Source organism: Rhinolophus ferrumequinum, chromosome 12, assembly GCF_004115265.2.
Source record: "Rhinolophus ferrumequinum isolate MPI-CBG mRhiFer1 chromosome 12, mRhiFer1_v1.p, whole genome shotgun sequence".
NCBI lineage: Eukaryota > Metazoa > Chordata > Mammalia > Chiroptera > Rhinolophidae > Rhinolophus > Rhinolophus ferrumequinum.
Window position 1 is genome coordinate 80,276,016 of NC_046295.1, and position 25,256 is coordinate 80,301,271.

Sequence of the window (25,256 nt, forward strand, 5' to 3'; positions counted from 1 at the left end):
ACCCTCATTAGGGGCCTCATCACCGGCCTAATGAAAGCAAACCGTGTGGAAATCGCCGGTAAACAGTTGGGTCTGTGCTGTAATTAATTCAGTGTCTCTTTTAATCAAACTGAAAGGGAATCGGCCAGCGGCTTGCGGAGCTGTGACATCACCCCCAAAATCGGCCAGAGCCAATCAGCGTTATCACTCCGGGGACACGTGGGCGAGTCTCCTTTAAAAAAAACACACACACACAACATAACGAAAAAAAAGAAACAAACAAACAAAAAAAAACCCAGCCCCAAAGTAAAAGTGACACAAGTTCATTTTTTAAAGGAAGGGGGGGAGGCGAAGGCGCGCGCGGAGGACCGGCTGAGAGCTGCAACCACCGAGCAGGGAGGCGCTGTCCGCGGTGCTGACGGGCCCCCGGAGCGGAGGGACAGCGGAGAGAGGAGCTCCCAGGCCAGGTGGAGCGTCATGCGCCGCGGGCCGCCGCCGCTATCCGCGGTGCTGACGCCGCCAGGTGCGCTTCGTTTCGCCGGCTGGTAGCCCGCTGCTTGCTATCTGCGGTGTTGACCCAGCTGCCTTCGGCCACCGCTCGCCTGGAGGACGCGTGCGGTTTGGATTTTTCAAAAGCCGTTCTTTATTTAGATCCCAACATCCTCGCATCTCTTCTGTGCCAAAGGAGCGCTCAGGCCGTCCGTCTCCCCCTTTGCTCTCCCCAACTTGGCGCACCCTCCCTCCCATTCCTCCCTGACACTCCCACCACCCCCCCTCGGCTCGACTGCTCGGCGCGATGCTGCAGAAGACGCGCTGAGCCCTTTTGGATCTAATGCGCAGAGGAGGTTGGCCCAGTGCTCCTGGGCTCCCCCAAGGCTGAACTTCGTCCAAGGTGCCCGTAGGCTCCCTGCCCGCCTTCCCCATGCCAGCCCGCAGCTAGGGGCAGGGGCAGCGGCGGCTGGGGTTGGGGGTGGGTGGGGAGCTTTTGGGGAGGACAGGTCGCAGCTTGGCTATGGAAGGCTCCAATGGCTTTGGGATCGACTCCATTCTTTCCCACCGTGCGGGCAGCCCCGCCCTTCCCAAGGGGGACCCCTTGCTTGGGGACTGCCGCTCACCCCTGGAGCTGAGTCCGCGCTCCGAGAGCAGCAGCGACTGCTCTTCACCAGCTTCACCAGGAAGGGACTGTCTGGAGACGGGTGCCCCTCGGCCTGGAGGGGCACCGGGCGCAGGTTTGGACTCCCACCTGCAGCCTGGGCAGCTCTCGGCCCCAGCGCAGTCACGCACGGTGACCTCCTCCTTTCTGATCAGGGACATCCTTGCCGACTGCAAACCACTCGCGGCCTGTGCACCCTATTCTAGCAGCGGGCAGCCTGCCGCCCCTGAGCCGGGGGGCCGTCTTGCAGCCAAGGCCGGAGAGGACTTTAGAGACAAGCTGGACAAAAGTGGCAGCAACGCCTCGTCAGACTCCGAGTATAAAGGTAAGAAAGCGAGAGGTGAAAACTTGGGGGGGGCAATCTGTATTTCTAAACACTGGCATTAAAACTTGAGTGCACACACGCAGGGGCTATGCACATGCTCGCTCAGAGCTCCCCCAAGGCTCAGGCTGAGCAGTTGGTCTTATCTGAACCTTTCAGCCATTCCCAGGGCTAATGCCTTTGAGCAACAAAGAGTCCAATGGAGAGGGTGTGGAGAGGAATACTGTTTGCCCCAGGAGAGATTTCCCCCGAAATGCACAAAGGAAACTTTCTAAACTTCAGCCAGGTCCACCCTTCCAGGGGTACTGGTGAGCAGGAGCAGGTTCCTATCTGGACGGTGGCTAACTGAGAAAAGACCTTGCGGAAATAACGGGAGACCCAAAGCGTTCTGTTTGAATGCCCTTTTGTAAGAGAGAAAACCTAGCAGGAAATTTCAGCTGGAGCTCTGAGAACAGTCAGAATTTTCCATCCTTTAATCTGCATTTTCAGAGGGGAGGAGAAACTGGACTTTTCTCCCATTGGGCCCAGTGGGATCTGGGCCGTGGGAGTCATACAAAAGAAATGCTCGGATTCAAAGTAGAAACAGGCGGCAGGTGTCTGGCTGGAGGCAGGTTCACAGGCCTGGTCGAGAGGGACCCTGCACCCACACCCACAGTTCTCACTGAATTTGATTTTTAAGTGCATTGAGCAATCAATTTCAGGTTGTGTGGGACCCCGAGGTTCCTGAGTAACCAGCCCCATTCCCCTATATCGGGATCTTTGCCCCCTCACTTGCCTTTTCACCTCTGTACCTCTGTGAACCTTTTCGTGGTTGTTCCCGTCTTAACCAGGGAGCTGAGATGGAGACTAAGAGGGAAGGGGAAAGGGAAGAAAGAAGGAAGGAAGGAAGGAAGGAAGGAAGGAAGGAAGGAAGGAAGGAAGGAAGGACAGGAAGAAGGAAAAAAGGCATTCTCTAATTTTATTTCTTGCCTCCCCCGGCCCACCCCACTGCCATGACTTTAGATCCTGGTGGAGGCCAGAGGCGCACAGTCAGGACGTGGCAGGGGAAGGAGTGTCAGAGCTCCTTCAGGAGCCTTCAGGGCTCCCAGTGTCCCATCCTGCAGAGAACGAGGGGCTGGCAGCGGCTGTTCACAGCTCTTTCAGCTTGATAATTAATTCCCGGATCCCTTTTCACAAGACAAAACTTCCCTATAAAGGTAACTGCTTGATTGTCTTGGGGCCCTGCGCCTCCTGGCCCCTGTTGGTACTAAGTCTTCACAGAAATTCAGGCAGGCTCATTGAACACTCTCCTTCTGACCAAGAACTCGTTCGTGTGCAGGCCTGGCCTCACCCTGAAACTGCATCTCACTGCCGGCTGCTTCCCCACTAGCAGCCGGCCGCCACACCACCTTCGGCCTCGCTGGGTCAGCCGTGCGGAGAAAAACGGGCGGGTGGAGTTCCTGCACCCAGGAAGGAGGTCCACAGGCGTATGGCCCAGCGACCCCTGCTTCTCCCCCTGGGGGCTGTTTAAGGAGGCAAAGAACACTTGCCCTGGAGAAAGACAGACATAGAAGAGCGAGGAAAGCAACATAAATATATATATATTGATAACGTTGTTTTATTATCTGTAATTCTCAACAACACACCCCAGCTTTGTGGTTAGAGTGAGGGGCAAGAATCCCGGCCCCGGGAGCTAATGGCTGCTGCTGCTGGGGGTGAGAGAGTTTGGCTCATCTCCTTTTATTTCTTTGCCCGTAGGTGGGATTTTGAGGAGAGGTTTCATTTAAGATAATTGGAATATCAATTTCCTCCTCCTGTCCCTGATGATATCTGATCAAGGAGGTGAAGGGGGCCTGCTGTCCCCATATCGCTTAAATAGGTTTAAGAGCCAAGGGAGGTGGAAGGTCTCCGGCACCCCCACCCCTGGACACTGCCGCCTCTGCACCTCCCAAGCCCCGGGGGTGAGAAAGGGTGTGGGGATATCCACCGCCCGAGTCAATGTCTGGAGGTTTCTTAAACGTGGAGGCGACTTTTTCAGGGCTGAGTTAAGAAGCCTGGCTAAGAGGCAGACACACGGAGCCAGCCTGGTGGGCACCTTTCCATCCACCTTCCAAGCTAAGGGTCATTTTCTCCAAGGAGGGCATGGAGGGACCACCAGTTCATCCCAAGTTTCTGGTACCGAAAGCTCCTCAAGAGGAGCTAAAGCCTTTGAAGTAAGGTGTCTGCGGCAACTCGAGCTGCTGCAGCCAACGTCTGCGAAGGAACCCAAGCGGCTCTTTGCTCCAAGCAGGCGCGTTACCGGGCCTGGGGCGGAACTCTGGGGCGTCGCGCTGCGGCCTCCAGACTAGGATCTGCGGCCCAACCGGGTCAGCCTGTTCTGGAAGTGGAGGCTGAGCGGCACCGACCGCGCATCTGCAGGCTCCAGACTGCGCGGGAGAGGGATTAGAGAAAAACCCCCGCTCTTCCTGACACCGCAACTCAACGCGCGCACCCACCCCCCACCCTGCCCCCACCTCAGACCTCAGCCCCGGGAAGTGGGGATTTTCACAAATAGTCAGTCCCGGCAATTAGGTCAAATTTGTAAGGTTTCCACAATATCAAGGTTGAGGTTCGGATAACTGTTTCCTTGCACTTGATTAAACTTTACCTGCCGGCATAGACAGAACTCATCTCCCCCACCCCAACACACCTCCTGAGGTGGCCAGGCCTCCAGGGGCCGAGCCCAGGAGGCCAGGCTTCTCCCCAGAAGGCTCTCCCTGCTAGCCCGCCTCGGCCGCAAACCGCTGTCTTTCCGCTTGAAAAGTGTCACTCCCTGGTGGTTCAATTAACCGGATTATTGTTTCCTACAGAGAGAAATCAACTCGCATTCAGCTGAACCCTGTCACTGCAAACGCCACGCACAATGAAATTCACCATAAAGGAAAATAAAGAGAGATTAAGAATAGGGAGGCCCCAGCCCCAGCCGCCAATTTGGGGCCAGTGGTCTCTTTGGTTATATCGTCGCTTTAGGAGGAGAAGGAGGGAGCTCCCTGAGCTTGTTCCATCAAGTGCGCTTCGGTGCCCTCAACCCCGATCGAAAGTGTTTGGGAAAAAGAAACCACCTTGTCGGGTCCCATCTTTGGGCCTCTGGAGCGGGGACCCTGCTGGGGTGTCCCGACCACCACGCGGAGATCGTGGGAACCACAGTGGGCCCCGTTCGGACAAGGAAACAGGCCTCAGCGATGAACGCATCGAAGAGCAAACGCGGGGCTTATTTTTCCAAGGGCTTTGCCCTCCCAGACCCCTCGCGCACGGCCTTCTGCGCTGCGCACTTTTGTTGTGGCTTAAAAATTGGGGAAACCATCATTATAGATTCGCATCCATATAGTGGCCAGGCGATATGTGGGTACAGTTATTGGTTCTTCAGGATAATGATTCCTTCGGGGGTGAACAGCTTTTTGTCCCTCCACGCGGGTGTTTCTCCCCACACTCCAGCCCTCAGCTTCCTCTCTTCCCGGCCCGGATGTGGCCAGAGAATCCGGGCGCAGATGCAGAGCACAGGCCGGCGCCCCTGATCACGCACCGGAGCAGCGCACCCGCTGAGATCCCTGGGTCCCCACCCCCGGCAATTCACCCGGTTGCTCCGTCTATTCCTCCGCGGAGTGCGGCAGGAAGAAAACGGCTTGAGCTCTCGCGCTTTGGGTTATTTTCTCCTGGGGCATCAGTCCTCGTTCTGGGGGAGAGGGGCTCCCTGCAGCTGCCGCGCTTGAGTGCTGCGGGGCCACAGCCTTCAGGAGCCGCGTTTACACGACCGCGACCGCCCAGCGGCCGCCGGGGCGGGAGGGACGCCAGGCCTGGCCTTGACGCGCCGCTGTGTCTCCGCAGTGAAGGAGGAGGGTGACCGCGAGATCTCCAGCTCGCGGGACAGTCCCCCGGTGCGCCTGAAAAAGCCGCGGAAGGCACGCACCGCCTTCACCGACCATCAGCTGGCGCAGCTGGAACGCAGCTTCGAGCGGCAGAAGTACCTGAGCGTGCAGGACCGCATGGAGCTCGCCGCCTCGCTCAACCTCACCGACACGCAGGTCAAGACCTGGTACCAGAACCGCAGGTGAGGCCGGGCTGCGGGGTGGAGCGCGGAAGGGGGCCATCTCCTTTCCTAGCTGCCCCTCCATGGGACAAGTCCACGGCCTGACGCTCAGGGCCGCTGAACTTTCCTTATTCTGTAAAAGTGGGGAAACTGAGGCCCTGAGGAGAGAAGCCCTTTCCCAAAGGGCGCAGTGAGGGAGACAGGACGAGACCCGGTCTCCAGCGCCCAGTCATGCCCTCCAGGACAAGTGGACAGACAGACACATGGGCACCCTAGCCAGGTCCTGCCACCCCCACCCCAGCAGCTCTAGCCCCATTCTTGAGAACTCTGAGTTCTCCCAGTGGAAGCCCGAGGCCAGGGGAGGGGTGGTGGCCTGTGTCCAGAACGTCTTTTTTGGGAGGACTAGTGGGCAGCCCGGGGGCTGATGTAGCCCAGCCCAGGCAGCTGCGGGGGAGTGGGGTGGGGCAGCGTGGGGGGACTCAGAGCTCTCCCCGACCTCTCTGAACTCCTCAGCCTTTCTAGCACCCAAACCGAGGAGAGAAGGGGCCCAGCCCCAGCTCCCTGGGGACTTTGGGAAATTGATTTGGGGCGCTGGTCGTGAACGTGGTGTGTTCTGAACTTCCTCCCTAACATATTCGCAGGATGAAGATACACATATACAAACACACACACACACATCCACACACGCAACCCGTAGTCAGACACTGACACACTCACATCAGCACAACTCACACAGTCACACGAAAACATTCATACCTACAGTCACTCCCACACTTTCAGCAGAGGCCAGAATGGTGCTTTCCATAAACAAGCCTCAGAACACATCGCCCCATCAATAATACATACCGATTACTGCTCCCGGCATCAATAATTAAGGCCAGTTACGGTAATTACACAATTATGATGATGATGAATAATTCAGGGAGGGAAACGGGGTTGGTGTGGCTGAGCTAGCCTCGGTGGGACCTCGGTGGACTGGCCCAGCCTTCCGGGCCAGGCGCACCGTGGGGTCCGGGCTGCAGCTCTGGAAACAAACGTGGCCTCGGCTTCCTTGCGTCCCCCAACCCCGGCCGACACTCCGTCGGTGGCTTCATGATTTCTGGGCGAGGCAGGCTGCAGGGCTTGACCCAGGCCTCGGACCTGGGTTCTGCAGCGAGAGTGTGCGCCCCGGTGCGTGTTTTCTCCGTTTGCCGTCTCTGGCCCACGTGTTTCCGCAGACACGCAGCCAACCTCGGCCGTACTGGCCTCCGCCCCGCAGGGGTTGCCGCTGGGGGAGACATCCGCTCCCCTGGCCACCGCTATCTAGCGGACAGGGGGCCAGTACGGCCGAGGTTGGCAGTGGACCTCCGGGCCCCAATGTCCTCTCCCGGGGGGTCTCGCCTTCCTCAGGCCTCCCCAGGGGGCGGATACAAAAGGGGAGCTCCAACTCCAGCTCTAAGGGCCCCCGTCAGCGGTCCCCTGAGCAGAGTGTGCAAGCTTAAAGCCCTGGCTTTGGGGTCAGACAGCCTGGCTTAGAACTTGGGCTCTACCACTTTCGAGACCATCTGGGAAAATGCCCCACGCCTCAGTTTTCTTATCTGTAAAATGGGGATAAATGGCGTGGAAGGGAGCCAATGTGTATAACACGTGATAACAGTGCCCGGCGCTCCGTTATTAACAAATTAGTGTGATCCCTCTCGGCCCCTGGCAGGCGCTCTGGACCATGCATCCCGAGGGGCAGGGATCTCGGGGCGCCACAGCCCTGACCCCGCCTAACGCATTGATTTCGGTCCCTAGGACTAAATGGAAGCGACAGACGGCTGTCGGGCTGGAGCTGCTGGCGGAGGCAGGCAATTACTCGGCGCTCCAGCGGATGTTCCCGTCGCCTTATTTCTACCCGCAGAGTCTAGTTTCCAACCTGGATCCCGGCGCCGCGCTGTATCTGTACCGCGGGCCCAGCGCGCCGCCGCCCGCCCTGCAGAGACCTCTGGTGCCCCGCATCCTCATCCACGGACTCCAGGGTGCCAGCGAGCCGCCCCCGCCGCTGCCCCCACTGGCCGGCGTCCTCCCGCGCGCGGCGCAGCCTCGGTGAAGCGGCCGCTGCTCCCCGGGGCTCCGCGCCTGCCCCTTCCGCCTGCCTCTCGGAGGGCGCGGGGTTTCAACACCTCTTCCCCGGGGCCCCTGTCCGGCTCTCCCTGGCGCCTCAGCCAGTGTCCCCCAAGGGCCAAATGCCAAGTCTACTGAGGCCCGGACCTCTCCCCCGGCCGCTCCATCCGGGGCCCACTTCCACCCGCGGATGTATATACATGACACCCTCTCTCTCCCCCGGCCGGCTTCCCTAGGCGCCTCCCGGCTCCTCCCGGGGGCAGGCGGGGGGCGACCCCCATGCTGCACTCGCTCCCGCATCCCGCTCCAAGCTCCAGCTGTCCATCAAACCCCCTCCCCGCACCCCTGACCGGCGGAGGGGTGTGGAGCCCCCCACTCCGAGCGCCGGGATCGGCGCTGAGCTGTACATACGGTGTGCAAAGTGTATATGAAGTTATTTATTCGTGACCTATGAGCCCGTGACCGTGTCCGTGAATCAGTGAGTCTGTGGCCTGCGCCCTACCCCCTCTCAGGCGGGGCAGGCAGGGGCCCAGGGGGCTTGCCCACCCACCCCGACCCTCCAGCCCCCACCTTCGGCCTCCGTCGGGGCAGCCAGGCTCCTCGGGTTCTCTCTTTTTTAAATGTTGAAATAAACTTCTTACAAATGACCAGGCGCCTGTCCGCGCTCAGACCTTCTTTCCTACCCTTCCTTAAGATCCATTTCCCCCTCCTGGGACTCGGTTTCTTTCCATCCTCAAGGAAATATTTGTGTCCCCCTCTCTTTCTTGGCGCTCTGGTCGCGGGCAGGGCCCCGACTGGACTCCCGGGGCGTTGGCAGGGGTCTCCCCTCCCCGGCCTCAGTCTTCCCATCTCTACAGTGAGCCAAGCCCACCGCTCCCCGCCTCCCCCTGCCTCTCCATCTGGTTGCTTGCTACTCCCAGCCGGTCCCGGGGGCCGGGGTGGGGGTCAGCGCCTGGACTCTCGGCTGCGGGCCGGCTGCGGTGCCCTCGCTGAGCCGGCTCATCTGGCCGCAACAAGGGCGCCGGCAGCTGGTGACCGGCCCGTCGGGCGCGGGCCGACAGATGGGCTCCGAGACTGCTCCCCCCGTCAGCCCGTCAGCCCCTCCGCCCTGCGCCCCGGCCGCGCTCCGGCTCCGGACGCTCTCGGGAGCCGAAGCGGCTCCCCGCCCCGCGCCAGGTAGGACCCGACGAGCCTTCGCTGGGAACCTGACGCCACAGCGGGTACCCGCACTCCCGCAATTTCTCCCCTCCCCTTTACCCCGGGAGTACGTCGGAGCGAGACGCAGAAGGAGCCAAACCCCAGCGTCTACCTCAGACCCAGCCTGTGGCGCCAGGATCTCAAGGGAGGGGTTTAACTCTGGAGCTAGACCGGGGGCCTCCAGTTCACGTTCAAAGTGCCAAGGTCACCTCCTGAGGCCGTAGGCCCTCTGGGGAGGTGGCGCAGGTGCTCCCCTCCCATACACCACCTGCAGCTCAGATTCCCAGGACAGAAGACACTCCCAGGGCTGGCAAATTTGGGGAGCTCAACAAGCCGAGGCCCCTCGCTTTGTGGCAGGATTGCTCTGGTGGAGGAAAGGTGGGGGCCACGTTTAAACAATACCCCCACCCCCAACACCCTCATACCACACCTTTTCTTTCCTGGGATGCTGAGGGTATTATTCTAACTTTGCAAAACGCACAGCAGCTAATTAAGTCAAGAAGCCCCTCGGCTTTCCAGGTCTCTTTGCATGTGAATGGGGGTTGGTAAATCCCCAGATCTGGCTGTGGTGGGGGTGAGGGGGGACTGTCCCCAACTCAGGGTTAATGAAGTGGGAAAGGAGTCTCTCAGAGCCTCCTGCAAACAAAACCCCCATGCAACAAACCCTGCCCAAATCCTACATGGATTGATTTAAACCCAGGGGATAAGTGCTTTAAATTAATCTCATTGAATAAGAATGAGGCCAAACAAAAGTCTTTAAAATCATATTAAAAATCTATCAAAGGACAACTTGCACTGGTGTGCTTTTCATTTTGTGAGCGTGAGGGAGGCAGGCTGCAGCAAGCACCCTCACATTTACACAGCGGCAGCGTGAGTCAGACGCCTTCTCGACTCTAATTGTGCTTGTACGGCAGAGGCGATTTCATATCGTACGTTAATGAAGAACAAGGCGACCCGACAAGTTTCTAATGACAGTATTTTAAACTGTCCTGCACCTCCCATCTGCAATAACTTGACAACCTTTGCAGGAAGGTGGGCTTCTGCTTTCATCTATTTAGAAGGCTAAACTGGTTTCCCTGTTCCCAACCCCCGGGGCTGGGCGAACTCTCATTTAAAATAGGGAAAAAGAATGCAAGACCCCAGCGGGCAGAACAATAGGAGAGGCGCAGAGAGGGCGTCCTACAGCTCCTCCCCCGCCCCACACTCAGACTCAACAGACTAGGGACAACCAAGTTGAAAAGTTTAGACTCCCCTTGGAGCCTTGTTGCAAAGCTGCTGGACATTTCTGAGCAGCCGAGCTGATTTTAAGGGCGCCCACCGCCCCCACACCGACAGGCTTTGCTCTGAATTCCTCCGACAGTGGAGGAGATTAAGAGATGAGGTGCAATGGTCACGCAGACAATTGAACAAGACCCGTTAAGCACCCTTTTTCAAGCCAGGTAACTTCTCCAGTGGAAAAAGCCTTCAATTTCTGTCTCCTGGAAGCGGCAGCTCGATTTTAATGGCTCCCACTGACTTTATGCTGAGCGGCTGAGGTGCTAATAGCAAGGCCACTGGCAGTTTGGATATACCTGCCTTAAGGGGTCCTCGTTTATCCCCCAAATTTCTCCTCCCTTCACTACAGGGGGAAAAAAATCAAAGAAATGGAGTGGGCTTTGTCGAAACGCCCTTCGCTGAGAGTCGCTTGGCTCTTGGCGGCTGAGTGGAGGATGCCAGTCGCAGTGCAGCAGCACTGACTTAATCAGTCGCCCAGGGCTCTTTGCCCTTCGGTGCGTGAGAACGGGGGCCCCAGTGAAGAAGTGCGACCACTAAGAGTTACAGACATGAAGACGGCTGGCGTTCAAAAAAGCATTCTATAGGCCCACGAGCGAAAAAAGCTGTAGGCTGCAAGAGTCCATGCGATGTCCAAATTCTCTGTGACTTTAAATGTGGAGATCAGGTTTATGTCACAGCAGAGAGGTAAGTTTGGGAAATTAGGGAAAAAAAAAAAGGCACGATCGAAAATACACACCAAATTAGAATATGTACAGTGGAATTAGGCTAAATCTTTGCCTAATTGATGCCTGAAATGTATAATCTGTCAAGAGCCATAATAAGAGAGGAAGAGATTTATTTTAAGGTTATTTAAATTTAGATAATATTAACCCTAAATCTGCTAAATCCGTGTTTCTTTATTAACTGGGGGTAGTATATTGGTTTTACTATGACAAGAAACCCTCACGTAAGTGCTGGCAAATTAAGTGTAAGTTTTGATCTCGGAATTAGAGTCACTTACACACTTTGCACGGTTCTAGCACTTCTTCCCCCAGGAATGCACAACTCTTCAGACTCACCCTTTAATGAAAAAAAAAGTAGGGTTTCTCTTTGATCATCCCCAGTCACTGGCATTAATCCTGTTTCTCACACAGCTGGGTTTTGTCTATACAGTTTGATCCCTCCTTTTCTCATCCAAATCATGTGAACCATCATACATCAAAATAGAAGAAAGGTGGCAGATTTGCCCCAAGTCAGTATGACATGTGCTGCGGATTTTATTATTATTACAAATTTCACCAACCATCCCTATTAATTCGTATGTGTGACAGCCAGCTGGGGAAGGTCACAGTTTCCCTCCTGCGGAGGCTCATGCCTACCAGACTCACACAGGTCCTCACACAGGGGCCCGGCCCTCCCTTCCGGGTGCAGGCGTCCCATGGACACTTGCCTGAAGCCCAACAGCGCTACAGAGAGGGACAGAGGCAAGGATGCTGACCCTCCACGGTCCCCACAGAATGGCCCACCTTGCAGCTCTCAGGATCCTCTCCACACACATTCCAGGAATTAGAAGCAGGGGGAAAACTGAGAGTGGGAGAGAAAGAGGCGAGAACAGAGGCACTGCAGCTCTCCCCCTCTCCCCTCCAGACCCCTCTGTTGTTACCCGTGTCCAAATCTTACATTTATTGGGAAATCAATACACCCTGGGGGTCCTCTTTCAAACCTCCCAGAAAACACAATGGGGGAGGGGCAGCTGTAGCCTGGGCCACAGTACAAAGACCCCAGACCTTTCTTGGAGACAAGATGGGATTCGATGGGAGGAAAAGCTCAGGACACTGGTGCCTTTTGACTTCAAAAGCAAATAATAAAGAGGCAACAATAAATCAATTAGCCCTGAGAGAGTAAGTTTTCCACGGACAGGAGGGAGTGAGCAACGCATGTGAATGTGACAGAAGTCAGGGAGCCTGGGACAAACTAGAAAGGGCTGACCTGCGGGCACCCTGGGCTCGCCCTGACCCCTCCTCCGGGCCCTCTCACAAAGCTTCCCGACATCGAGAAAGGGAGCTGAGAAATTCTTTTTTCTCTTCTTTTACCAATTCAGATGCAGATTTTAACATCTCACTGTACAAAATTCATGCCAACAACACAGGTGCTGATGGAGCAGGCAGAAGTAGGAGTGTGGCACTTCTTCAGGCCAGTGTTCTGAGGCAGGGTCCAAACCTTCCCAGGTGACGCCAGGACAGGGCTTCCACGTGAAGTCGTGGGGCCCCGTCTGATCGAGGGGTGAAGGTAAGTGTGGGCACTGATGGAATAAACACAAGGTATCCGGTATCGGGTGTTACGAGGCAGGGTAACTGGCTAATCGATCCTTGCTCTCCCCCAGCCCCGTTCCCTCCCCACGAGAGACAAGGGCTGTGGCGGCTTGGTCTCGGGGCCAGTCTTCAGGCAAAGGCGGCACGGGTATGTCTTACACAGCTCCTCTGACACGTACAGGACACCAGCCCAGTGCCACCAGGGCCTCCAGGCCCAGGACTGCGGAGGCAGAGTTAAAAAAAACTTTCTGGGAAGGCTTGTCCTTCGGGAAGCCTTTCTGGGTTCTTCTGTTTCACGGAGAGCGTTTTTCATTTCTTTCCCACGGCCCAGGCTGGGCGTGCGGCCGGCTGCCCGGCTCCAGGCTCGGCATGTTTGTTTTGCTTTTTGACCTTGGCGACGCTGGCTTCCATCCCACTTGAGTATTCCGAACGCAAGACTTCAGCAAGGCGGTGTTTACTCTGGGTCTTCTTATGAAGGTCAGGCCTGAAGAACAGTAACAGCAGAGGGGGAAAAGAAACTTTATTATTTTTTTCTCTCCACTTGGAAAGAGGCTGAGAGCAGCTGGTTCCGAGCCTGTGGAACTGACATTTTTGTATTAACAGAAGTACAACCCGTTCAATAGTGCTTGTTTTGATATTCTATGCACCAGAAGATTAGGTAGGGCACTGACAGATTTTCATAATGGTGACAAAATATCACGGCATTTTTAAAAGTGAAGCTTTGTTCTGTGTTGTTTTCACGGAAAAGAAAGAACGACACACACATACACTCTGACGGCAAATGAGGTGAATGATGCAGCCCTTTGCGGAAGGATGGGGAAAATCCCGCCTTGGGACTCAAGCGCACTCAGAGCCAAAGCCGTTAGCAGTTTGTAGCCCGCGCAGTTCCAAGCCTGGGCCACCTCCTGGGGACTGGGCAGTGCCTGGCTGCCAGGGGCCACACTTTGAGGGTCGGGGTGTCGGTCACAGACACCCCTTCCCTGACCGAAGAGACTGGTAAATATTCCTGACCCCGCAAGACGCCAAGCCCGGGGGGTGTGCAGACAGCCAGAGCCAGACTGCAGCTCTCCGGGCCCTCAGAGGGCGCCCCCCACCCGATCCCACGGAAAACGCCAAAGGCTGAGGAGCAATTTCAGGTGTTGAGTCCCAGGGCGGGCAGACCCCAGAGACACTGTGGGCTGGGTTCCAGGCCACCGTGATGAAGTGGGTCGTGACCTTTTTGCTGGTGGAGGGGCTTGCCTTCAGTGTGCAAAACACACACCAGTAAAGCACCCTAAAGCGAGGCACAATGAAACGAGGTGCGCCTGATCTCTAAAGACCTTACTATTTGATCAGTGGGGGGAGATGTGCAGAAGTTTACCGTACACAGGAGAAATGATGACGAAATCGAAGAGTAAAATAATGTGTCACAGACAGGACTTGAACCAAAACAACAAACAAGAGCGCCTTTAACACTAAACCACACTGCTGTGCTGGCAATTCCTCCACACCGAAGGGCAGTGTGTCCAGTAACAGTTCTCCAGCTTCTTACAAAGGCACGTACTGCCCTTGGCTGCCTGCACCGACGACGTTCTCTGCCGTACCACTCAGAGGAAAATGGGACTAAACTTGTGGTCAAAGTAAATATCACAGAACTCCTTTAAAACCCCAAATTAAAAACAGAATTAAGCTGAGGTTGTAGAATCCGCTGGAAGCAGTGCAACCACACCTACTTACGATCACACTCCAGAGAGCCGGGTTCGAGCCATGGTGCAGCTAAACCTGTGTTACAGTTAGACAGTGGTTCCCCCCGCGACACAGGGACAAACGCAAAGTCAACCTCTGCTGGGAAAACAGAAGACTTGAGGTAAGGGGATAATTAGGACCTAAAATGGAAGGGCTAGGAGTTTATAATGAGGGCGTCTGTGTGTCAGGGACACGACTGACTGAGAACATTAGAAGAAACAGGGAAGCACTTTTGGGGGGGTCGATGTCATCTCTCACAATCTCTGCTCGATGAGGCAGGTAAGGTGATGGTATTCATTTTACAGACAAGGAAACGGAGGGGAGGTGACTTGTCCAGGGCCACGCAGCTCGGCAGTGCAGAAGGCAAGATGCAAACAGGTCAGATGGACTCAGGGCCGATGCTCTTCCTACCAGGACGGGACAATCAGGCGTGACGGGAAGGGCCCAGCAGGATCAAGGGTGACAAACGACCCGATTTAACATGGAGGAATCCTTTGTGGTCTCACAGGAATGCTTCAGGGGGACGATGGGGGCAGAAGCCAGATGACAGGGGAGTAAGGAGCGAGGGGGGAGAGAGGAGGGCTGCAGGGAGGAGGAAATGCCTGGGCGGGAACGTGGCGCTGTCATGCATTAGCTGAATGACACAAACGGGTGCCTTAGTCTTTGCAGTGTCCCCACTGGAAGATGGGGACGACACAACAAAGCTCACCGGGTTGTGTAAGGATTCAGACAGTCAGCTGGTGACTGGCGTGTGGATTGCAGTCGATCCTGGTTAAAAATGAGGAAACTGAGGTCCAGAGACGGCGCCCAGGAGCCAGGACACTGGCTCTGAGGCCCTTGACCGCTGGGCCAGGGCTCCCCTGACCCATCCCCCTTTCCCAGGGGCAGTGATCCCAAGTCCCCAGGCCCTGCCCCATGTGGGCCGTGTGCACCACGTGCCTGGTGGAGGTCCCGCATTGAGGGGTAGGGGTGTGGCGTGAGGCGCAGGAGACAGGCCTGCAGCTGGGAGCACTGAACTTGCTCCAAGCTGAAGGCTGCCAGTCCTGTGCTTGCAGTTTATTTTTAGTTGGGTGACATGACAGGCAGAGTGGAAAGGTTCTGACAGGAAACAATGCTTTTTCTTTCCCCTGTTTGAAGCCAGGGACTCACAATGTGTATCATTTTAAATGCAACAACCAGAGTTTCAAAATATGCAAAATCTCAGTCATAATAGCCTCCCCAGCATAAGCTCCACCGCTCCAATGATTGCTCCTGTCACAGCGAAAGCAAGGTAAGTACCCAGAATCTTATTTGGGTCATCAGTACACTCAGGGCCGACAGAGTTAGCACGGGCTGTGCGGTGGCACTTCCAGCCAAAGGCGCCAGCAGGCGGAGTGCCAGTGCCCGCAGACCGGGTCCACAGGACACAGCGGAAGAGACAGTGCCACAGACCCTACCAACGTGTGCGACATGCAGGCACGCACTCACACACACACCACTTGGTCCCCTTCCGAGTGGGTCCCCTTCCCAGTGACACAGGACCGGTCCCTCCCCAGACAAGCACAGCTGGGTCTGGGTGGGGAGGGTGACTTGTGGGTGTGTCGCCTGCACAGGATGTGGCCTAAGGATGTTCAAGTGACCCTGGGGGAGCGGATGTGTCAGAAAGCAGGTCTTGGAGAGGGTCTGGCCTACCCTGAGGTAATGATCTCAAAACGTCTGGCCTGTTTTAGTCTAGTCCACGTACAGTTGACCCTTCGACAACGGGTGGTGAGGGGCGCCGACCAGCCAAGCAGTTGAACTCAGCCCTCGCTTAGCATATGCGTCCCAACCACGGATGGCAACACAGCTGTGCCCCGAACACCACGGGGGGAACTACGAGGTCTCCTTATACAAGGAACCACTATCAGTGGACCCCCGCAGTTCAAGCCTGAGTTGTCCCAGGGTCAACAGTACTTTCAACATGGGACCCAAACCCAAACTCCGAGGCTCCTGGTGGTCCAGAGACCACCTCCCAGGGAGCCTTGGGTGAACCCTGCAGGGGTGTCCCTGCTGTCACAGCAGCCACCCCAGTGGGACCCACCTTTCCCTTGGCCAGCTCACTGTCTGTTTCCTTTGTTCTGAGGCCCAGTGCTGGAAAGGCCAAGTACAGATGGAAGATGAAACGTTCTAAACCCAAGCACGCAATGGGCACATGTGGGCTCGATGCCTTCTCCTGCCAAGCTGCAGTTCTCCTAGGGACGTGCCAACTTCCTTACCCTCCTTGCCCTCCAAATACCCAAACCCCTCTCGGATGGGCTTCCTGAGCATCCACCAGACCCAGGCCGGAGTTACCAGGCAACAGATCAGTTTATCTAACCACAGGGAACTCCCTTGTAGTGAAGGCTGAGTAATCCCCCTCAGTTACCAGGCTGGATTACCCAGCAGGACTGGCAGGTGCCACTTTCACTGCCAATAAGGAGAAATCACAGCCTAATTAGGAAATCAATAGACCTGCTGGGGTGACCACTGGAGAAGAGCACCTCAGAGCCCTCTCCCAACTCCATCCATGAGCTCACAGAGGAGCGTCCCAGGCAAATGCCATTCTAACACGGGCTGTGTCAATGGCATTCTTTTTCAGCACAGAATTATTTTATTTTGTTTTATTTTATTTCTGTATGGTCTAGTCTATCAACATTTTATTTTACGTTTTATGGCTTTAGGGTCATGCTTAGAAAAGCCTTCTGCATCCGAGCATTTTAAAAATATCCAACTATGTTTTCTGGGTCTGCTATTGCTTTAATTCCACCTAGATTTTATTTTGGTTTATGGCAGGATGCGGAGAATTTAATTATTTCTTCCTAAGAGCTATCCACTTATCCAAGACAGTCACTGAACAATAAATCTTTTCCCCAAGGACTTGAAACGCACCTCCGAACATTCCTGCAGACTTTTAGAACACTTCCTGCAGGCTATGTTTAAAGAGTTGGTGATGACGATATTGGCACCAAACATGAATGGTAGAACTACCAGTATAATATAGTCAAGCAACATTTAAGCAAATACTAATTACATGGGTTGTTAAGGGACTCAGATATAAAACAGGTCACACCAAAGCCATTCAAACTGGCTATGCGACTTTAATAATTACATTACTAAAACACATCATTAAATGTATGTCGGGTACTGTTTTAAGCACCTGATTTACTTCTTTAACTCATTTACTTCTCCAACAACTCTGGGAAACAGATGCCACCAGTATCCCCACTTTACTGGTGAAGAAACTAAGCACAGAGAGCTTAGGTGGCATGTTCAAAGTCACATACTGATAACGGAAGAGCTGGAATGTGAGCCCAGGAATTGACTTAACCACGGTGCTGTAAGTTTTTACCAAAACAAGGAGCAAGTTCCTTGCATGAAATATTTTTAGTACAAGAACAATGTTCACATTATCTCAAATTTGACTTCTGGAACCCCTGATAAAGTACATCTTAAAAGTAATAGTAGATAAGTGAAAAAACAGTTAAAATTATATGATTTGTTCAATCTCATTATACACACACAAAAAATCCATATATGTACACATGCAGAAAAGACTGAAGGATATAAAAAATGTGAATCAAGGTTAACTTGCATTGTGGGCTTATGGGTGATTTTTAAGCATTTGTCTATTTCCTGAATTTTTATAATGAACATGCTATTATTTCTATAATCAGAAACAGTATATTCATTTTAGAAAAAAAATTAAAAGGTAGAATTTTGACCTAATATTTTACGTTTTACCTATCAAAAACATCTTGCCTTTAGCTTTCAGTTGGTTTGATTTTGTGAAGGACTTTTTTTTCTTGTGGTATCATTAAAACAAGACAGACAGAGGACTGATAAAGGGTATTTACTTCTCTAGTCTGAAAGATTCTGCTTGTAAGCAAATGACCCAGGGCCATAGGGAGGCCCCGAAGGACTCTGCAGGGAAAGGCAGCCCCAGACTAGAAGAAGAGCCCGGGTTCTGAGTGATCGGCAGGAGACAACGCCGACCTCGGATGGCTGGAGACTGCCTCACTCCTGCCTCGCGCTCCTATGGATGAGGAAAAGGCAGCAATGTCTGAGCGGGGTTTGGTGGCTCTCAGGTGATAGTAAGGGTAACAAACAACTTCAGGGAGACTCTGACATGCAGTCTCTCCGATACCACAAACTAGTTCAGGTAAAGAGTCAGCTGGCGTGGGACGGGCATTTAGCTACTGAAGGAGAATGGCCACCAAGCCTTTTCCGGTCACTGAAGGAAAAGCAACTGTTCCAAGACTCTTACCCTCTGCATTCTGTTTGGGCAGATGTGCAGCTGGTGGGCTGGCCACTCCAGGGCTGCCTTCTTGTGCGTTCTGAGGAGCAAACCAACTCTAGCTTCTGGAAACCCCCGGGCCCCAGGACACACCCCATCCCAGGTGAGCCCTGCTGTGGCAGTGGATGCTAAGGCACGATTTCTGAGAGGCTGTGTGGCCGGAGATGGATACAAAGTGGGTGTCCGCCTCACACCCAAGAACCAGACCCAGGGAAGAGCAGAAACGAGCTCTGAGCCTCGGGCCGAGGCGGGCACACCGCCAGGCCGCACAGGTCATAGGCGATCAACACGGACGCCATGATTTGCTGCCTGGAAGGGCACGCACGAAGGAAGGGAGGACAGAGAAAGTGTTTAGAGACGGCCGAAGTCTGCAACTGAAGAGCTGACGCTAAATCCCGGACGCGGGTGGGGACTTTGAGATCCTTAGCCCAAGTGCCAGAAACTTGGGAGGCATTTCTGTCGGGACTTCGGCCTGGGTGTCCCCAGAAGGGTGGCAGTATTGGGCGGGGTGGGGTACCAGAACTCTGATGAGCCTGGCTGGAATCCCAATGACCTTCGTTTCCTCATGTGTCAAAGGGCCTCCACACAGGTACTGGGCCAGTTTGAGGGTAAAGGGCCTGGAGCACGTGGGAGAGCTTTATAATTCTAATGCTCTGTGCAGATATTAGCAATCGCTGCTAAGCTGGACAGATACAAGGTGGACACGGAGACAAGTGTATCTAACTGGTCTGACCACATCCTCAGAAGCCTGACTGAGATGGATAAGCTCGGAGCAGAATTCCAGCACCAAACCCCAGAGCTCAGCCCCTGGGCCTGTCCTGTTTGACATGATGATCGATAAGTAGGGCGATTTTATGAGGCATATTTATCACACTTGCAGAAGAAAAGAAGTCTGCCGCGACAGCTGACACACCGGGTGACAGAACCCCCACAGCACCCTAAGAGGCCAAGAGGACAGGCCTCAGCGGAAAGGTGAAAGTGCACGGGGGCACCTGCAAGGTCATGCTGGCTGGTGGAAGGAGGGGGGCAAACAGGCAGGGGCTGAGATGACGAGGACAAGTCGAGCCACAGGATGACCCCGACGCCAACCACGCAAGAAGCTGCTGTGGGTCCGGGAGGCCTGGGTGAGGAGGGCTGGCGTAGGGATGACAGCGACGAGCAGGGAGGTGACGCGTGGGGCGGCCGAGAGACTGGCGGCCGTGAGCCCTGCCAGCACCACGAGCTGTGCTCATGGAGCTCACCGCCCCGTTCTGTGCTGCTCAGTCTCTTCTGTAAGTCTGGTTAGTTTTACAAACCAGGTTTTGAGAAGCTGGGCTGAGACAAGCCATCCAGACAGTGGACTGTGGCCAGGCACAGCTGGAGGTGCTGGGTGTACAGCTTGGGAGGCACAGGCACCCTGGGCAAAGCTGGCCCCTGGGGGCCGGGAGGAGCCTGGCAGGAGCTTACGTCCCACGTAAGCCCCGCAACTCCTTCTCCCATTTTGGCCAAGGTACCTGCTTCTCCCAGTCCCGGCCAGCTCACCACACAAGGATTAGATGAGTTAATGAATCAAAGCGCTTATCACGGTGCCTGTGGCGAAGGCACTCATTAAATGTTAACTCTTATCAACAGTATGGAGAGGAAAGGCAGAGGGGAAAGGCGCCCCACCAGACAGCACCACCAGGAAGCAGACGTGTGGTCACGTGGACCAGGGACTGCTCTGATCAATGACAACATCGCTTTGTATGTTTATGTTCGCAAACCATGCACATTCAGCATTTGAAGCTCAGAGACCGAAGAGTGGAAATATGACCAAAGGGTGAAAAATGAAAGTAGTCCCTCTGGGCTCATTTTCAGGAGCTCTAACCATTGGGGTCTGCTCTGGAAGCGGGGAGCCCCCCACCCCCACTGCTGGGAGGCCTGAAGCAGAAGCTGTACAGACGACCCACGGAAGTCAGCCGGGGCAGGAGCATTCAGGGGACAGTGTATGAAGCCTTCACTTGTTACCTACAGACTCGGAGAGGAAGTGGGACGGGGTGGAAGAAACAGCATTTCTAACGACCGCCGTGCCCAGTGCTACGTGTTCACTGTCTTTCCTGACACGACCCTCCCCTACCCGCTTTCACAGCTGAGCTGCTGCTGAGTGCCAGGGCTGGCATCGAGCTGGGGAACGCCCTGCTCCGGGCCCAGGCCCATGCTTCCTCCACCACCCCCTCTACCTCTAGACTTGGAAGAAAACGAGAGTAGGAGTCGCATCCAGATCTTGCCTGCAGTCGTCTCTTCTCGAAGCTCTTCGGAGATGGTGCCCCAGGAACATGAAGTTCTACAACTTACTTTGATGGTTTCAAATCAAATTCTTATACCCAGGCTACCTCCTGCTTTAAGTTCACTTTTTCAGTTACGAAGAACTCTCTCTTCACATAGAAAAACATCCTTAACAGGGTTCATATATGATTGCTTTGGCTGATACTGATTCGAGAAACCGGAAGCTCCCAAAAGCAGTATGCCAGGAGGCAGACGAGTGTTAGGAGAGTGGGCTCCAGGGTCCCTCAGACTCGGAGCCACATGACCGGGCAACGCCCACTTCCTCACTGGTTACTGCAGACCCTCCGTGGTCACAGGGACCTGAGGAGAGACGCGGCTGCCACCACCACCACTAACACGCAGACAGCCACACGCTCTCTCTCCAGGACGCAGCCTTCTGGACTATTAAGTAGTTAAGACATTACTCTACGTTTCAGACATCAGGGCCTCGGAATGAAGATGACATGTGAATACCTGGAGTCATTGCGTACAGTTCACGGCCAGATGCACAGGCTCTGGCATCACGTCGCGTGAGGAGGGGCTGGGGACATCCACTCAGAAAGGAGCCCAAGGACTGTGATGACGCTCGAGGACAATGAGCAGCGGGCTCTGAGATAGGAGGGGTTTCGGATGACTAAAGCTACACTGTGTAGCACGGGGGTGACCGGAAGGGCCCCGCGCGGGGACCAGCTAATAAAGAGCCGGGCACACTGCTGTCGCACAGCCTCATGTGGTGCCGCCATCAGTCCAGGCCAGCCCTGTCTTCCAACTCCCGTGCTCGGAATGCTCTAGCAGCAAGCGTGGGCATCTCCAGCGTCCTCCCAGGAGAGGCTGGCTGGGTTCCCGTTCTTTGTTGTCAGCCCCGACTGCTTGACTGAAAGCGCACCCCACGGTTCCCGCTGTCTGCAGGTGACCCAGGTGTGGAGGAAACTCAGGGTCACTGTAAGACTCCTCTAATCGCCTCATTAGCTGGGTGGGGACGCGGGTGTGTTTGTTCCACAAGGAGGCAGAAAGCTGGTAACTGCATGGTGTCAGAGAGAAAAAAATAGTGGAAGAAGGAAAAGGCCAAATGCAAAAAGCTGCATGGGCAGCCGTAATGGAAGCAGGGCTCTGGAAGGCAGGGCTCACAGCACCTGACCATGGGGAGGAGGCAGGGATCTGCATGGGGTGGGTGCAGAGAGAGGGGCGAGCCCACCATGCAGCCCGTGCCCACGGACACCCCCTGTGGAGCTGCCAGGGAACCCAACGCAATGGGTGAACTCAGTCGCCAAGGAGGAACTCACTAAGTCCCCGAGTGACTGCTCTGTACCGCGTGCTCTCCAAGGAGACAGGCCCAGCCACCCTCCAGAAAACCCTTCCTGTCCCTACAAATGTCCCAGAAATAATCCAGTGTGGCTTCCTGGGCTCTCAACTTGCCCTCCCTGACAGAGAGGCCAGGAGAATCTGCTTGTCTGCAATCTGTGCAGCTCACCCAGGCTCCACGTTCACGTGTTATTAATTCTAACCCACTAAAAGCCTGGGTACACTTAGCCAGCACCTCACTGGCCTCCTGTGCCAAGGAGGCCACTCTTTCAGGACCACAGTCGTTCAGGTTCCCAGGAGTTGAGTCTGGGTCTAGACTTTTGAGATTTGGTAGTCAAGTTCACGATCACGTCCATCTCACGCTTCATGATTTCACTTTACTAAACCAAGGCCATTTACTAAACCAAGGCCTCCTGGCTTGGGGCATGCGCAAGTGTATTTTATAGAGCCCCCCGGTAGCCTCTGAGAGATTTTATTCCCCTGCTCACAGGACACACACAGCTGTCCTCACAGCTACCAATGGGGTCCCAGCTGTTTCCCTCTGGTCGTCAGGCTGAGGCCGAGTGACCCAACCCTGCTCCCGACATCTGCTCTGGTCCTGCCCAGGCAGGGTGGGGACCCCGACCTGGGCCTGGCGATCTCCACGTTCTCACCCCCGGGCCTCCTCCTCCTGTGACGTCAGGAGACACAAAAGAGGCCCAGTCCCTCGTGGTGATGATAAGAGGAAGGTGGTGTCATGCTTGCTCTCTCAGGGCAAACTGGCTGACGAATGGAGCGGGGGCACCTGGCAGGACTTGTTGTTTGCTGGGTTCACAAACCATTCACAGGTAGTTAATTACCTCCTTTTCGTGTCAGAACAATTTCTCTTCTCTGTCCCTTCGTGCTCTTCCTCTCAGAATTTCAGAATGCTGTCAGTTTCCGTTCATCTGTTCCGAAACACTGCCTGAGCACCTGGTGTGTGCCGGGTACTATGGGAGGGCAGAGGATGTGCTGAGCAAAACCAGGCAGAGTCCCCACCTCGGGCTACACACGCGAGGACACTGCCTTCACCACCACATGTAGCACTGCTTGGCGGCGGTGCAGGGGGAGAGGCGTGGGGCGGTCACCTGCTCAGAGATGGCCCCGCGGAAGTGATGGACAGGGGGTCCAAAGACGAAGAGGAGCAGGGGGAGGCCCAGGCCCACGGCCAGCTTGGGAGAGGGAAGGCCCTGAGGAGAGAACGGATGAGGTCAGCATGGCCCGGCCACATGGGGCCGTGGGTCACTAGGGTAGTGAGATGTCACTGAAAGGGCAGAGCGGGTGTGACGGGGGGCTCCACTGCCTGTGCGCAGACGGCCGCAGGCGCTCAGAGGCGGGCCATTCTAGAGGCCCAGTGACACGGAGGGGCCGCGAGCTGCCACTCACAACGGCAGGGTTTGGGACACGAAGGAAAGAGACTGCAAGAGGCCTGAGGGCTCCACAGTGCTGAGCGCCACTCCAGGATCCAGAGAGGAGAGAACTGACCCGCGTGCAGGGGGTCTTCCCGGAGGAACCCCGTGCTCCCCAGTGTGGCTTTGTCCACCTCTGATCTTGCGTTCGGCCAATCTGTCTTTTTACAGAACGATAACTGGCTCAATGAAATCGAGAAAATTTTCACAGTGGGCAAGATTCCAAGTTTGCCTTCAGCTAATTAAGTGATATTAGGGAGGTTGTAAATGCCACATAAAAATTGGCAGGCGAGCTGCTCCTAACGATGACAATGTCGCTTTACGGGGAGGTGCAGCTGCAGCTCCTGCGTGCTGGTCTTGGAGCGAATGGTTCTGTTTCAAGGTTGTTCCTGGTAAGAAAAGTTCACGGGTGCGAAGAGACGGACAGTTAACTCCCTTTTCTATTCCAGGGACAGTTACGAGTATGAGCAGGCCAGAGGAAAGAAGCAGTGTTACTGCCACAGTTGTCACTGTCGGCAAGTGCGCCCGTGGACTCAGGTCCCAACACTGACGATGCGTCACACCGGATTGAGCCCCACGACAACACTGTGCGGCCCCAGGGCGCCCGTCGGCGAGGTGAGGGGACGGAGGCACAGACAGGCTGTCACCTGTGCAAGGACACACAGGTGGTCAGTGATTCACACCGACTCCTGTGTGAATCAAAGCCAGGCTCCCACAGTCGGCATTTAGAAACAAACGGAGGGGTGAGGGAGACGGCTCACGGGGAACAACCTCTCAGACTAGAATGGTGTGCAACAGTAACTTACTAGTTATTTCACAATTGTCCAACAAGCGAGCGTGAGCGTCATAGAGACCGACGTGGCAAAGGCCTTCAGAGATGAAAAAGGCTCAACAGGGAGCGTTGCAAAATCTCAAATTTGAACTTCAACGATTAAGCACTTGTGATAATTCAGATAAGTCTGGGGAGTACGATCCCCATGAGGATGATTACTTTAGAGAATACACTGTATCTAGAACTTTGGAAGTAACAGAGGCTCCGGAAATGCTCGCTCTGTGGTGTTGGCTGGGTGGTGGTTCTGACGCGGCCAGAGCTCCGGGGAGCCAGCCCCACGCACCCCTTCGTTACTGACCACAGCCGGCTGAGCGCTGACCGAGCACACCAGGACCTGGGAAGTATCAAGGGATAAGAGATCGCTCATTTTAGGTGACAAAATCAGGAACTACCAGGGAAGCACTTTCGCTAGGCTGGTTTGAGAAAATTTATACAAATAAAACTGTATTTAAGAATAGCCGACAATTACAATATTTGCTCTTCTACTAATTTTAAAAGCAGGGATCTGAGAACAGGAGAGCAGAATTACTGAATTCCTGACAAAGAAGAAGCTTCTAGGTGCTAAGACCCTCAGAAGGACGTACGGTGGGAACCAGGGACATACCAGTCTTAGGTAGCTACACACTGAATCATCTGGGCGAAAATGGTGCTTTTTCTCATGACAACATAGAATTCCCGGAGACAGGGTGGCAAACAGCACACTCACTCTTGCATATTATCACAGTAACACCCAGACCGTAAGGCCCGTTCATTTCTTTCTATGTTCCTGAACCATTCTCCAGGGGGTCAGACACATGAGGGACACATGCTCGCTGTCCTTAGGCCATTCTGCTCACGTGTGTGACGGCTGAGACAGACAGATGGACAGACAGACACACCCTGGCAAACAAGACAGCTCTGTCCTCTCGTGGCAGACAGTGCTGTGTCTCAGCTTCTCCAGGGCAGACAGACATTCTGGAAGGAATGTTACTTTTGCTTCTCAGGATCTGCTCCGTCTACAGCTTCAAAACCAGAACTTCATTTCACAGGAGGGAAACGAGTGTGCGTGA

General features: G+C 54.9%; 2 protein-coding genes across 3 annotated transcripts in view; one reads left to right on the forward strand and one right to left on the reverse strand.

Annotated features, from left to right (window-relative positions):
* Window positions 1-415: 415 nt before the first annotated feature.
* BARHL1 (BarH like homeobox 1) lies at window positions 416-8,333 on the forward strand. Its single transcript, XM_033122265.1, has 3 exons — window positions 416-1,457; window positions 5,298-5,520; window positions 7,276-8,333. The coding sequence occupies exons 1-3, from the start codon at window positions 992-994 to the stop codon at window positions 7,568-7,570; spliced, it is 984 nt and encodes a 327-aa protein (XP_032978156.1). The 5' UTR covers window positions 416-991; the 3' UTR covers window positions 7,571-8,333.
* A 2,601-nt stretch (window positions 8,334-10,934) lies between these two features.
* DDX31 (DEAD-box helicase 31) overlaps window positions 10,935-25,256 on the reverse strand; it is a 68,645-nt gene continuing 54,323 nt past the window's right edge. Inside the window, exon 21 of one of the 2 annotated variants that reach the window (XM_033122299.1) lies at window positions 10,935-12,831. In XM_033122299.1, coding sequence (XP_032978190.1) covers window positions 12,657-12,831 — 175 coding nt within the window. In that variant the 3' untranslated portion in view covers window positions 10,935-12,656. The remainder of the gene's footprint in view (window positions 12,832-25,256) is intronic. The other variant, XM_033122297.1, reaches the window with a different exon arrangement.